The sequence below is a fragment of the Microcaecilia unicolor genome, chromosome 3 (genome assembly GCF_901765095.1).
Source record: "Microcaecilia unicolor chromosome 3, aMicUni1.1, whole genome shotgun sequence".
Taxonomy (NCBI): Eukaryota; Metazoa; Chordata; class Amphibia; order Gymnophiona; family Siphonopidae; genus Microcaecilia; species Microcaecilia unicolor.
The window spans coordinates 141,223,677-141,237,392 of NC_044033.1; the positions used below are offsets into that span (position 1 = coordinate 141,223,677).

The 13,716-nt window shown below is 43.8% G+C and overlaps 1 protein-coding gene across 2 annotated transcripts in view; it reads left to right on the forward strand.

The window, feature by feature from the left end:
• The window catches only part of VIT (vitrin), a 144,802-nt gene that overhangs the window by 61,662 nt on the left and 69,424 nt on the right, over positions 1–13,716 (forward strand). For both annotated transcript variants that reach the window (XM_030196407.1, XM_030196409.1), the window contains exons 7-8: positions 3,372–3,593; positions 9,618–9,668. In XM_030196407.1, the coding sequence (XP_030052267.1) occupies positions 3,372–3,593; positions 9,618–9,668 (273 nt within the window). The remainder of the gene's footprint in view (positions 1–3,371; positions 3,594–9,617; positions 9,669–13,716) is intronic.

Sequence of the window (13,716 nt, forward strand, 5' to 3'; positions counted from 1 at the left end):
TGAATAAAAGTTTTCGCTGCCTCCACTGATGTGAAAAAATGAGTTTGACCAGCAAATGCAATCCGAAGTCATGCTGTATAAAGTAAGGCACATGAACTGTTCCGACCATAAAGCTCTATACATAGGGGAGTGAAAGCTTTTTGTTGAGTGAGCACTTTAGCAGTATAATCCTGAAAACATAAAACTTTCTTATTATAGTCCAAACATTGCCCACCATGCAAGGCTTGCAGGATAGCTTGTTTGTATGCTAGATTCTGAACAAAAACAATTACCCTTGTATGTGTCCAACCAACAGTCCCAGAGCCTATCTGATGAGCCCATTTAATTTTAAAGGGGTCTTCAAAAGGTGTCAAGTTCAAAGATTGTGAAAGGCAAGTCTATATGTCATCATTGGCTACCTGTTTGATACAGAATTGAATACAAGTTATTGGTACTAGCTCATAAGGTTTATTACGAGCACATGCCTCCTTATCCGGCATCTATTTCAGTACCTTATATACCTGGTAGCACTTTACAATCTTTGACAGACCACCGGAAGGTGATTCCCTCTAGGCCCTTTGGGAGATACACTCATGAAAATGCCTTGTTTTGGCTTGTATCAAGTTTATGGATTTGTTTACCTATACAACTAATAGCTACTGTCAGCAAAGAAATATCTTAAGAGTGCTGAGTGCTTATGACATATTTGTTGGATTGAAAGTATATATTTATTCTATTTTTAATGGAGATCCTTTCTATTTTATGTATTTTTCTTTTGCAAACTGCTGTGACCTTTATAGCTTAGCAGTAAAGCAAATTTTAAAATAAACATTTCCTTACAGCGAAATGAAAAGTACAGTGTAAGAGGTTATCTTAAGTTTGTTTCTAACTACCAATCTAAGAATGCAAGAACTATAGTGCTGGGAATGGGTACATGAAGTCCACCATGCATGTACTAAAATTTTGAAGGTGTCTTAATGAGCTGAATGCATATCAATGATTGCAAAGTTCTACAGGGGGCAACGTTCAATAGGCCATTTGATACAGGTAATCACCTTGACCCATATTAGAACCCTGTTCATAGTATATTGCCATATAATACTAAAGTTCAAATCTGATCCACAGGCCATCTAAGAAGCTTATAAGGGGATTTGTGTACTGTTAGAATAAGGCTATGAACTCTTCCACAACACTGTGATCAAAATATTATGTTAATGCTGCATCCAATGGTCTGTAGCACCTGAAAATTAAAGTGTGAGGTCACCACCTATAAGCATTTTGTTTGCAACGAGGGTAAATAGAAAATATGATTTCCATTTTTTCCCCACGTTTATTGAGAAGAACATTTGCCCACTGGCTTTAACTCTCCTTGTTTTCTTGCCAGAGTCCACTGCTCCCTCTAAGCTGAACGGGAGTCCTCCAACAGCATTGCTGCCAGTTAGTGGCGTACCAAGGGCGGGGTGGTGGGGGCAGTCCACCCCGGGTGCATGCTGCAGGAGGGATGCTGAGAGCAGCTGCGTGGCTGTTGGCTCCACTGGTTCCCTACGCTCTCTGCTGTTACCTTCTGTTCCAGGGCAGAGGGAGCAGGGAACCAGTGGAGCCAACAGCCACGTGGTGGCTCCCAGCACCCCAGCAGGTAAGAATGCACCTGGGGCGGGGGGAGCTTGGAGGTGATGCTGCACCCGGGACGGGTGTCATGCTGCACCTGGGACGGGTTGCACAGCAGCAAACCGCCCCAGGTGGCAGCCAACCAAGGAGCACCACTGCTACCAGTATGTGTGTGTGTGTGTGTGTGTGTGGGTTCTATATTGTGTTTTCAATTGCTAGGGACAGGCAGGTCCCTGGAGTCCTGCAGAGCTTGCCTGACTTCACTAGTGAAAATGTGATAGTGAAACAGCACCCCTCACTGACAGAACCATAGGTAGAAGAATCCTGCTCAATTTCGAGTGAACAGTGCCACAGATCCTAGTTTAAAGGCAACCTCAGTTCTTTATCCCTTCCCAAAAATATTTAGAGATAGAAAAATTGACAAAAGTACCCCTTTTCTTTTGTAATGAAAATTAAACAAAATTTTCCCCAAGTGTTGCCACTGACAGTTGTAATAACTTGCCACACCAGATTCCAAGTCAGAAAAGCTCTTCTCAGGTCAGTAAGAATGAAGAACATACTTCAAAGGCTTCTGAGGAGCAGTTCTTTTAATTATGGCTTGCATAATTATTCTGGTGTAACTATCCCACAAAATGTTTTTATTCAATAGTGATAACTTCTGCATTTCACTGCAAGACAGTGAATTTTAAAAATAACACTTTCGGGCTCATTTTCGAAAGAGAAGGACGCCCATCTTTCGACACAAATCAGAAGATGGACGTCCTTCTCCACAGAAACGCCCAAATCGGTATAATCAAAACCTGATTTTGGACGTCCCCAACTGCACTCCGTCGCAGGGATGGCCAGAGTTCAAGGGGGTGTATTGGAGGCGTAGTGAAGGTGGGACTTGGGCGTGCCTAACACTTGGACATCCTTGACCCATAATTGAAAAAAAGAAGGCCGTCCCTGATGAGCACTTGGATGTTTTCACCCGGACCTGTTTTTCTTACGACTAAGGCACAAAAAGGTGCCCAAAATGACCAGATGACCACCGGAGAGAATCAGGAATGACCTCCCGTTACTCCCCCAGTGGTCACTAACCCCCTCCCACCCTCAAAAATATCTTTAAAATATGTCGTGCCAGCCTCAGATGTCATACTCAGGTCCGTGACAGCAGTATGCAGGTCCCTGGAGCAGTTTTAGTGGGTGCAGTGCACTTCAGACAGCCTCACCCCCCTACCTTTTACATTTGTGGAGGAAACAGCGAGCTCTCCAAAACCCACCACAAACCCACTATACCCACATCTAGGTTCCCCCCTTCACCCGTAAGGGCTATGGTAGTGGTGTACAGTTATGGGTAGTGGGTTTTGGGTGGCTCAGCACACAAGGTAAGGGAGCTATGTTCCTGGGTGCAATTTATGAAGTCCACTGCAGTGCCCCCTAGGGTGCCCGATTGGTGTTTTGGCATGTCAGGGGGACCAGTGCACTACAAATGCTGGCTCCTCCCATGACCAAATGGCTTGCATTTGGTCGTTTCTGAGATGAACATCCTTGGTTTTGAAAATCGACGAAAATCAGAAACATCCATGTCTAGGGATGACCAAATTTAAGGATTTGGACGTCCCTGACAGTATTTTCAAAACAAAAGATGGACGTCCATCTTGTTTTGAAAATATGGGTTTCCCCACCCCTGGATCGGGATGTTTTGCGAGGACATCCAAATCAAAACTTGGACGTCCCTTTCGAAAATGCCCCTCCAAGTATTACATTGAAAAGACATGCAGTAATCATGGACATTTTTTCAGGTAATGTACTCCAGAAAGAAATTCACACATCAACAGTACCACCACCAAGTTTACAACCTACAACTACCATTACCACGACCATAACAACCACCACCACAACCACCACCACCACACCAGAACCAACAACTACAACACCAAAACCAACAACTTCTATGACAGCCAGCACAATGACTATAACAACTGCCAAACCTCGCCCACCAGTGCATCGGGCACGAGATACAGGTCAGTAGAAAGCAAGCCATTTCCTGTGTGATCTCTGATATTGTATGGAATGAATGGGCACTCCTGGGCTAACCAGTTAACCCATCTACATTACCATGTGCTAACTGGTTAGCGCACTGATAATGTGGGAGCCTTTACTGCCTACAAAATAAATGGCAGTAAGAACTCCCACGGTACTTTTTAAAAATGGCCATGCAATAATGGCAACCTTAGCGCCTGTAACCATAAAAATACAAAAAGGATTCTTTAAATCTTAATTGGTAAGCAATGACAAAAATTAAAGAAAGGGAGGAAAAAGCCTCAAGAAGCTCCTAGTTAACAACTAAAGGAGCAGGGTTTCTTCATCGCAGGCAAAAATCCTCCCTAGGGAATCTTATTACAGATTCTAAGATTCAACAAACAAATGCTTGTCAAAAAACAGCACTGAATACTTAGCTATCTAGTCTCTTTCTTCCAGCTGTTCCGTACACAGACCCTGACCAGCCAGCATTTCGTTAGCTGCATCAGGGTCAGCCGGTCAACGCCGTCTGCTTTGTGAACAGAGTTAAAATTTTCTGACCTGCTGACCCTGATGCAGCTAACAAAACGCTGGCCACTCACAGTCTGATGTATGGAACAGCTGGAAGAAAGAGACTAGAGAGAGAGAGAACATGTACATTGAACTATTTCTTTTATGGAAGCCTTGGTAATTGTGGTGATGCGGAACATAAGAACATGAGATTTGACATATTGGGTCAGACCAAAGGTTGTTTCTAACAATGGCCAATCAAGGTCGCATATACCTGGCAGGATTCCAAAAGGTAGACGGATTCCATGCTGCTTATCCCAGGGGAAAACAGTAGATTTCCAAGTTATTTTTTTTTATTTGTACCCCGCGCTTTCCCACTCATGGCAGGCTCAATTCACCTTAATAGCGAGTGATGGACTTTTCCTCCAGGAATTTTTTAGAACTGATCACACTGCCCCGACACGAGTCCTTGCCCTCTCCTGCATATTATGATATATTCCTATTTTCGCAGGTTGAGGTGGGTTTCCACTTCATCCTTAATGTTTTATTGTGTACCTATATCTTGGATCAAAAAATTGTGGACTAATATATTGTATTGTTTTTTCCTGATATATGTTTCTGAAAATTAGACTTGTATAATGCCAATTTATGCTTCTGACATAAATGTAATGAAAAATTAATAAATAAATAAGTTAAAAAAAAAAAGAACTGATCACACTAACCGTTTTTACCACATCAGTATTGCAAAAGCATTCCCTGGATGGCATCCTGCCCCGTCCTCTGCCTAAAAGTCCCTCCAGGAGAACACTTTAGAATATTGTATTCTTTCAAAACCCTCCGTTTGCTTAGATGATGGCTTTTCTCTAAAGTTGCTTTATGTCAGGTTAGTGGATCTTTTGCTTCAGGAGTTTAATCCAAAATTGTATTTCGACAGCAGTTCAAAAGAACACTGGTTCCTTCATCTTTAGTAACTAGAACATGAACATCACATGAGTTCCCTTGCAGGCTTAGAGTACAACTGGTTCAGTTCCCTAGTAGTCATTTAAACCTGGATCCACAGGGGCAGAGTTGCAGGTCTGGCCATGAGGTTGCAGATAAATCCTTTCTGTGTTGGTCAGCATGTACTCAAAGGGGCCACACTATGGCTTAGTGGCAGATATCCCATCTTCAACCAAGGCAGATCCCGACTCCAAACTGAGCATTTTAGTCTTTACACAATACTTCAGTCAATTGTTAGCTCCCTATTTACCTCAGCTTCTGTAATAAATAAATAAAGACCAGGACCAGTCTTAGCAAGTGCGGAGCCCTGTGCAGACCAATTTGGTGGGGCTCCATTCTAGCCCTGCCCCCGCCCTAGCCCCCACCTCACCCTAGCCCTGCCCCCACCCTAGCTCCACCCTATTGATAAGCAAAAATAATATAGATATATGCAATAAAATAAAAATGAAATGAAAAGATATACAATAAAATAAAGTGATGTGTAAAATATAATGTACAATATAAAAACATATAGACCACCAAGGTATTAAAATTGTTTTAAAATATATACCACAACTCTCTGACTCAAGAAGACTTCAACTCTGTCTGTCACTCTGTCTCTGACTGGCTGCGGCTGGAAGCTCAAGCTGGAACTGGAACTCTCTCAACTCTCTCTGCCCGTCCCGCGCGGCCCGCCCTTGAAGAAGGAAGTTGTCGCGGGGGTGGGCCGCATCATCAGTGGCAGACCAGGACTGTCTGTCACTCAGGAGGACTGAGCAGGATGGATCTACTGCTCTGCTGCAGACAATCTGTGGCACTCACGCACGCAGCACACGTCGTGACCATCACGCCACACGGCCCGGGGGGTCAGAGGTGCGGACTCACTCAGGAGGAGAGGTACGGTCCAGAGCGGCGACTGGGCGAGCAAGGCCAGGGAGCACTGCAGCCCGGCTGCTGCAAGTCTTTGGCAGGCAGCCGGCTCACGCACAGCAGAGCAGTCTGGCTGGGTCTGAGTTGCGGGTGGTTGGCAGCGGACTGTGAGCTCCGGTGCGGGAGCGGGATGGAGCAGAGGAGGCAGACTTGAGGCGTACAGCGCAGGGCCCCCTTAAGCGTGAGGTCCTATGCGGCCGCCTCGGCCTAAGACTGGCCCTGATAAAGACTTTGTATAGTTTCTAGCTGGTGTACCTACATTTCACACTTATGTACAGGAAGAGAGCCTTTTTCAAATGAAGGAGAGCTCTGGAATGAGGGGGCATATGACAAAGATAAGAGGGAGTAGGCTTAGAAGTAACCTAAGGAAGTATTATTTCACAGAAAGGGTGGTGGAGGTGTGGAATGGCCTCCCGGTGGAGGTAGTGGAGTCGAGGTCTGTTCCAGAATTTAAAATGCCATGGGATAAGCATGTGGGATGGCTTAGGAACAGGAAGAATTAGGGGTTACAGAGGAAGGCCGTCATGTTTCTTTGTTTAGTGGCAATATTCAGCCACTAAGGGGAAAATTTTATATATGACAAACATCAGTCACTATTTCTGCTTCAAATTTTCAGTGCAAAAAAGAGTTCTAATGGATGCAAGGCGCCAAAATAGGACAGAAATGACAGATCCACATAAAAACATATGTGGCCATTTATAAAATAGTGCCTAAGTGTTTCTGTGCAGATCTGCAAAGAGGGCATGGTCAAAGGAGGGGCATGATGCGTTGCCATACACATGTGCAGTATTATAGAATTTGGGGACCCCCGCCCAACTTGCATGCTGGGATTTACACTTGGCTTCAGTTGGTGTAACTCCTTGTACTCAAAGATATGTGTAAATGCTGGCACTACACACAATTCTATAAAGGGCACCAATCCTGGGATGCCTGTTATAGAATACCATTCGGCACTGATTTTTTTTTTCGGTGCCAAATTTTGAGCACCATTGATAGAATTTCCCCTAAATGGGTAAGTTATACATTTTGGAAGTAAGTCTATAATGTAAGTACTTACATTTACACATAAATTACTTGCACAAATGATTAGTATATGCATATATGTGTGCACAGTATAATACCCAATCAATGGCTAATTTCATCAAACAAAATTCAAAAGGATTCCAAACACATACAAAACACGTTATTCTCAAAGGTATCCAACAATTCTTCAGTAAGGAAATTCAAACAGCGAAATCTTCTTCAATATAACATTTTCACTTTCACATTATATTGTAAAGAGAGTGGCCTAGTGGTTAGGGAGGTGGACTTTGGTCCTAAGGAACTGAGTTCGATTCCCACTTCAGGCACAGGCAGCTCCTTGTGACTCTGGGCAAGTCACTTAACCCTCCATTGCCGCATTGAGTCTGCCATGAGTGGGAAAGCGTGAGGTACAAATGTAACAAAAAAAAAAATATTGGTGACCTCAGCGGTGCTCGTTGCTAAAGTTTTAAAAATAGCAATGTACTCAGCACCCACCTCTTCATCGGTGCACCTGATTACTATTATTGAAATATTTATACTTTATATATTATTTTACTTATCTTTTTATATATATCAGACCCAGGGGCTCTGTTGTCCAATATGCATGTTTCGCTCGAAAGTGAGCTGTCTCTAGGACATTCCCCTATAAAAAGAAGAAAATGTCATTTTATCTCATATCCTCACCCGAGAGCCCAACATTACCCAGCTCTCAAGCAAAGGTAAAAGTTAGAAGTTTATTTCAATCAAATTATTACCCCCAGCTTCCATTAGCGCCAGCTCTGCTATTACTACTCAGGACCAAGCCCCTTGCAAAGATGGCGATGGCGTTCCTTCAACTAATTTAAATGCCCTCACTCTTAGTGACATTGGAATCCCTCCCCCTGGCTCCCATAGGACAGAAAATCTTTAACGGAACCTACACTTCTTCAAATCAGCGACACCCATTCCAACTCGGCATTTAAGCCGTCAGGGGCCAACGTCTGTAAAGTATAAATATACCATTGTTCTCTATAATTCAACAGCTTCCCAACCGAACCACCCATTTTGCCTGGCCCTACATGTTCTATTATTCTCCATTTAATATCTTCAACGGTATGCTGTTGCTGCAAGCAATGTTCCACCAAGGGTGCCTGAGTATTTCGAGTGGAAATACGCGACTTATGCTCAGTAAGGCGCACCTTAATAGGTCGTGCACTCATCCCTATATACATTAACTCACAGGGACATATTATAACATACACCACATTACTAGTGTCACAAGTGGTCATGTCTCTACTCGTCAAAATTCTGTCCCTTCCTGGGACTGACCAGGTATACCCTGTGATCGTTGATGTACATCACTGACAATGTCCGCACATCAGCTGCCCCCCCTTTTTGTCATTTGGTTGAGGATCAAAATTTTTTTGAATCCTAGACGTTCCCCCAATGTTTTACCCCTCATGTATGAAATCCTCGGAAACTCAGAAAAACAGGGGTACAATTGAAGTATGTGCCAATGTGTTTTTCTAATCTGCACTACCTTCTGACTTATTTCAGTAAAAGGAAGAACGCATGTTAAACAGTCCAACTCCTCTGTCACACCTTCTTTTAATAATAGGGGGCATTGAGCATACCGGGCCCGTAGATATGCTTTTCTAATGGCCGATTTTGGGTAGCCTCTTACAGTGAATCGCTGTTTTAATTCTTTCGAATGAATTTTAAATTCCTGTAGAGAAGAGCAAACACGCCTCACCCTTAGAAACTGGCTGACCAGAAGGTTATATTTTAAATGGTAAGGGTGAAAGCTGCCAAATTGTAGAAGCGTGTTCCAGCTCACAGGCTTACGGTAAAGGGATGTGGATAAACCACTACCATCTTTATATATCCATAAGTCCAGAAATTCAATGGCAGGTCTATATTCAGCGACACTAATAATAATAATAATAAACATAACATTAACATTCCATCTTAACCATTAAGCTCTAAACACTTTACACATAAGAGTGGAAAAACCACAGAATTAATTTGTTTAATTCAGCAATTACAATGGCTAACTAAAAAATACAAGACACAATAAAAAAAAGATTAATGCAGGTATTCCCCAAAATTACCAAGTTCTCAACTCTTTCCTAAATTTCAAGTAATCTAATTCACATCTCAATTTGCATGGCATAGAGTTCCATAAGTTTGGTATTACAGTACCTACAGATCTTTTCCATATAAATTGATTTTTAAAAGTAGAAACAGATGGGAGCTCAAATTTAGTTAGATGCCGCATCCTCTTACATTTAACGGATAATGCCGCAGAATAAATTCAAATAAAAAATGATCTTGTAGTTCACAAAAGTTCAATGCAGATAACAATAATAAAAGAAAACTGAACATTCATCAGAAACTTACAAAAGCAAAAAAACAAGAACTATGTATTCTAACTTAAATATTTCTTTAAAAGTTGTCTAAAATTTTTCTAACTAAAGAATAAGGACTCATAGTTCTTATTTCACATGAATAACATTAAATGCTAGTGCCAGCCTGCTTATTTTGTTTTGTTGTATATTAGTTGCATATTAGGTTTGAATACTGACATCAAATGTGTTTCTATTTAGGGTCAAGCAAAATCCATCCAGGTTATACATCATTGGCTGCTGCTGCATCAAGTAGGTACAACCTTTAACCTCTGACTCCAACAATGTGAGTAAAGGTTATGATGTATCTAGCCTGATTGGCTTATACCATGCTACAACATGACCTAAAATACTTTACAGTTTTATTGGAAAATGTGTAAATGTGTATGTGCTATATGTGTACACTCCCCTATGTTATAAAATGCACATTTGAGATCTCGCGATGCTGTGAGCTGGTCAGACGCTTCGCGCTACAGCTCTGGGACCCCGGCTCCTAAACGCCCCCAAAACAACAGAAAAAGGCTGATTTGCTCCCCTCACGCGACTATAAGCAACGGAGAATTTTATGGACAGATATTTACGCCGTTCACCCGGTCAGATGGCGCATAAAGCGGTGAAAAAAGAGAAAAATAAAATCGGGAATGAAAACAAAATGGCGGACAACGAAGGCGAATTGAGAACAGAGTTCTCGGAAGCCCAACTAGCGCAGATTACAGCAGCGATTATGAAGGCACTAGCCCCGCAATGGGACTCCTTGTCCGAAAAGCTTGACAGTTACGCAGCTGGCTTTGATGGCTTACAAACCCGCGTGGGAGATGCGGAGACTCGAGTAATGGCTCTGGAAGACGATGTGAGAACACATGGGCCTGAGATCGCCAGCTTGAAGCAACAATTGATAGATCTGACTGATAAGTTTGAAGATCTCGAGAACCGCTCGCGGAGAAACAATATAAGGTTAGTTGGCCTACCTGAAAACATACCGGAGGCTAATATGGCAGAGTGGCTGGAACAATGGCTGGGCAAGGAACTGGCTCTGACCGATTCAAGAGGACCCTTGGTAGTAGAAAGAGCCCACAGAGTAGGCCGAAAAAGTGAAGACACTAATCGGCCCCGTGTGGTAATAGCAAAAGTGTTGAACTATAAACATAAACAAGAAATTTTGCAAGGCTTCAAATTGAAGAGAGACACTCTGACCTATAATTCTAAAAGAGTATTGATCTTCCAAGACTTTTCCCGGACGGTACAAGAAAAGAGGAGACAGTTTCACCCCCTCTGTACAATGTTGATTAAGAAAAAAATCAAATTCATGCTAACATATCCAGCTCGGTTGCGAATCTTTCACCAAGAGAGGTGGCAGCACTTTGACGCAGTACAACCTGCAAGAGCATTTCTGAACGGCCACGGATTGCTGGCGGGAGACTGAGAGTGGCTGGATAACCACGGGAGTTTGGTCATGAGACATAAGCAATTTGCAAGGTGAGGGAAACACGAGAACGGGGGGGGGGCAGGCGGGAGTCGGGGCTCCTTGGCGTCATAAGAGATCCCCACTTTCAGCTAGCGCTGGAAGGTTACACAGGGTTTTGGCAGAGGGTGAGGGGGGGAAGGGAGGGAGGGAGGGGTAGGAAGAACGGACAATTAATAATGTGTGAAAAAGAAGCTTCTGGGCAAGGAAGACGGCGATTAATAAGGGAGGGCAGATGCCATCGATTGCCAGGAAGGGAAGGAATAGACAAAGAATTAGGCATAATACATAGGACTAGGACTCATACAAAACAACACCATGCGACGCAAACATGCCAATTAGACTAGCTACATGGAACGTAGGGGAATAACTTCCCCCATAAAAAGAACAAAAATCTTGGCTGCCCTAAAGAGACATAAAATAGACATCGCTTGTTTACAAGAAACGAGGCTGTCAGACCAAGAACATAAAAAGCTAAAAAAGCAGTGGGTCGAAGAGGTTTATGCGGTTTCGGCCCAAGGGCGGAGGGGAGGAGTGGCTGTCCTAGTAAGGAGAGGAGTGCCCTGTAAATTGACTACAATAGAACGAGGAGAGCAAGGGAATTACATACTGCTCCAGGGGTGGGCGCAAGGGAAAAAATTCCACTTGCTAGTAATATATGGTCCCAATATACCGGATAAAAAATTTTTCCAACGCCTGATGGCTAGATGTTTAGCAATCCGGGAGGGGGAACTGATGGTTGTGGGAGATTTTAACTTGATTTCTGACCCCACCCTAGACTGCTCAGCGACCGCATCCCCATATTACCGAGGTTATAGATCTCAGATGTGGCAGACTTTCACCAACACACTGGGACTGGTGGACACTTGGCGGACCTTCCACATAGGAGAAAGGGATTATACTCACCGTTCCCGGGCCCATAACACACAAGCTCGCCTAGACTACATATTAACAGATCGGTCTCTGTTCTCCCGGATACAGGCAGTCCACATAGGCCCTGAGGAGATCTCGGATCATGCCCCGGTGTGGGCAGATATTGAATTTACTTTGGAGACAGAGGGGGGTGGCCCAGGCTGGCGTTATCCATCTTACTTGGCTGGGGACCCCCACTTCAACCAATATATACATACTAAATGGGCCGAGTTCAAAGAGTATAACGTACAACATAAGGACCGGCCTAAACTATACTGGGCAACCTCGAAAGCAGTGCTGAGAGGTGACATAATTGCCTATGTATGCAGAAGGAAAAAGCAGCTGGCGAACAGTATACTACAGTTAGAAAAACAAACCCAAGTAGCTAAAAGGCAATATATTAAAAATCCTAATGCACACACAATGGAGGCCCTGAGGGTGACACAAGTGGCTCTTAACACTCTTATACATGAGAAGACTACTCACTCCATGAATTATCAGAAATATAGGCTCAAGCGATTTGGGAACAGATCAGGGAAATTGATGGCCAGAATAATTAAGGGGTGGGGAGGCTCCAGGGTTATAGAAGCAATTAAAGGCCCTAATGGACAGATAATAAATAATCATAAAACAATAATCGATCAGTTCACGAAATATTTTGCCTCTTTATATGGGGCAGATGTGGGGGAACAGGGGGCGCCCTCGGAGATCCTACACTATCTAGAGCAGGCGAAGGTCCCCAAGCTGACAGAGCTAGAACTAGAAGCCTTAAATGCACCTTTACAACTCACTGAATTACAGACAGCGATAAAAACTTTAAAGACATGCTCAGCCCCGGGACCCGATGGATACTCTGCAGAATACTATAAAAACCTGCCGATGGAAGTAGTGGGAGATCTGTTAGCTTATTTTGAAGAGGTAGTTGGGACAGGTTCATTTCCCTTGCATGAAAACACAGCACTAATAACCCTGATCCCGAAACCAGAGAAGCCCAGAGAGCAGATGACGTCTTACCGACCCATCTCCCTCATAAATGTAGAAGTAAAGCTGCTAGCTAAGATATTGGCAGAGAGGATGGCGGTGCCTCTTGCTAGGATGGTGACCCCTGAACAGGTGGGTTTTGTCAGAGGGAGGCAGTCTTCTTTTAATGTCCGACGTCTGCTGCTGGCGATGGCTCGCTGCCGGGCGGGAGGAGACCCCGCCCTGGTGGTGAGCCTCGACGCAGAGAAGGCTTTTGACAGAGTCGCCTGGCCATATCTTTTCCAAACGCTAGAATACATGGGCTTTGATGGATGGTGTGTAGAGGTGATACGAGCACTTTACAAAGATCCACGGGCGGGACTATTGGTGAATGGTGTACAGGGCCCACGTTTCCCGATAATGAGGGGGACTAGGCAGGGTTGTCCCCTATCGCCACTCCTCTTTACTGTAGCCCTGGAGCCTCTGCTCCGAACTGTGATATTAGCGGAGGAGGTGAGGGGGGTTGTTCTGGGGCGTGAGCAAGTCAAACTCTTAGCTTATGCTGATGACCTACTCCTGGTGCTACAGGAGCCAGCAAGCTCTCTCCGGGGCATGTTAACCTGTTTGGAGACCTATGGACGCTACTCTGGATTTAAATTGAACTATGACAAATCCTGGGCACTCCCAATGATGCCCTCGGTGAGGAGCGCCTGGCGTGGACCTTTCCTCCTCAGATGGGCAGAAGATTCCCTCAAATATTTGGGGATACAGATACCAGCAGACTTGAAGAAATTATATGAACTTAATGTGACTGTTTTAATGTCAGATACTAAGTCAAAGCTGGAGGGATGGGAGAACCTTCCAATATCCCTATTTGGGCGAGTGGCACTATATAATATGTTCATTATCCCAAAATGGCTATATGTCTTCCAAACAGTGCCTCTTTACCTTTCCAAAACAGATGAA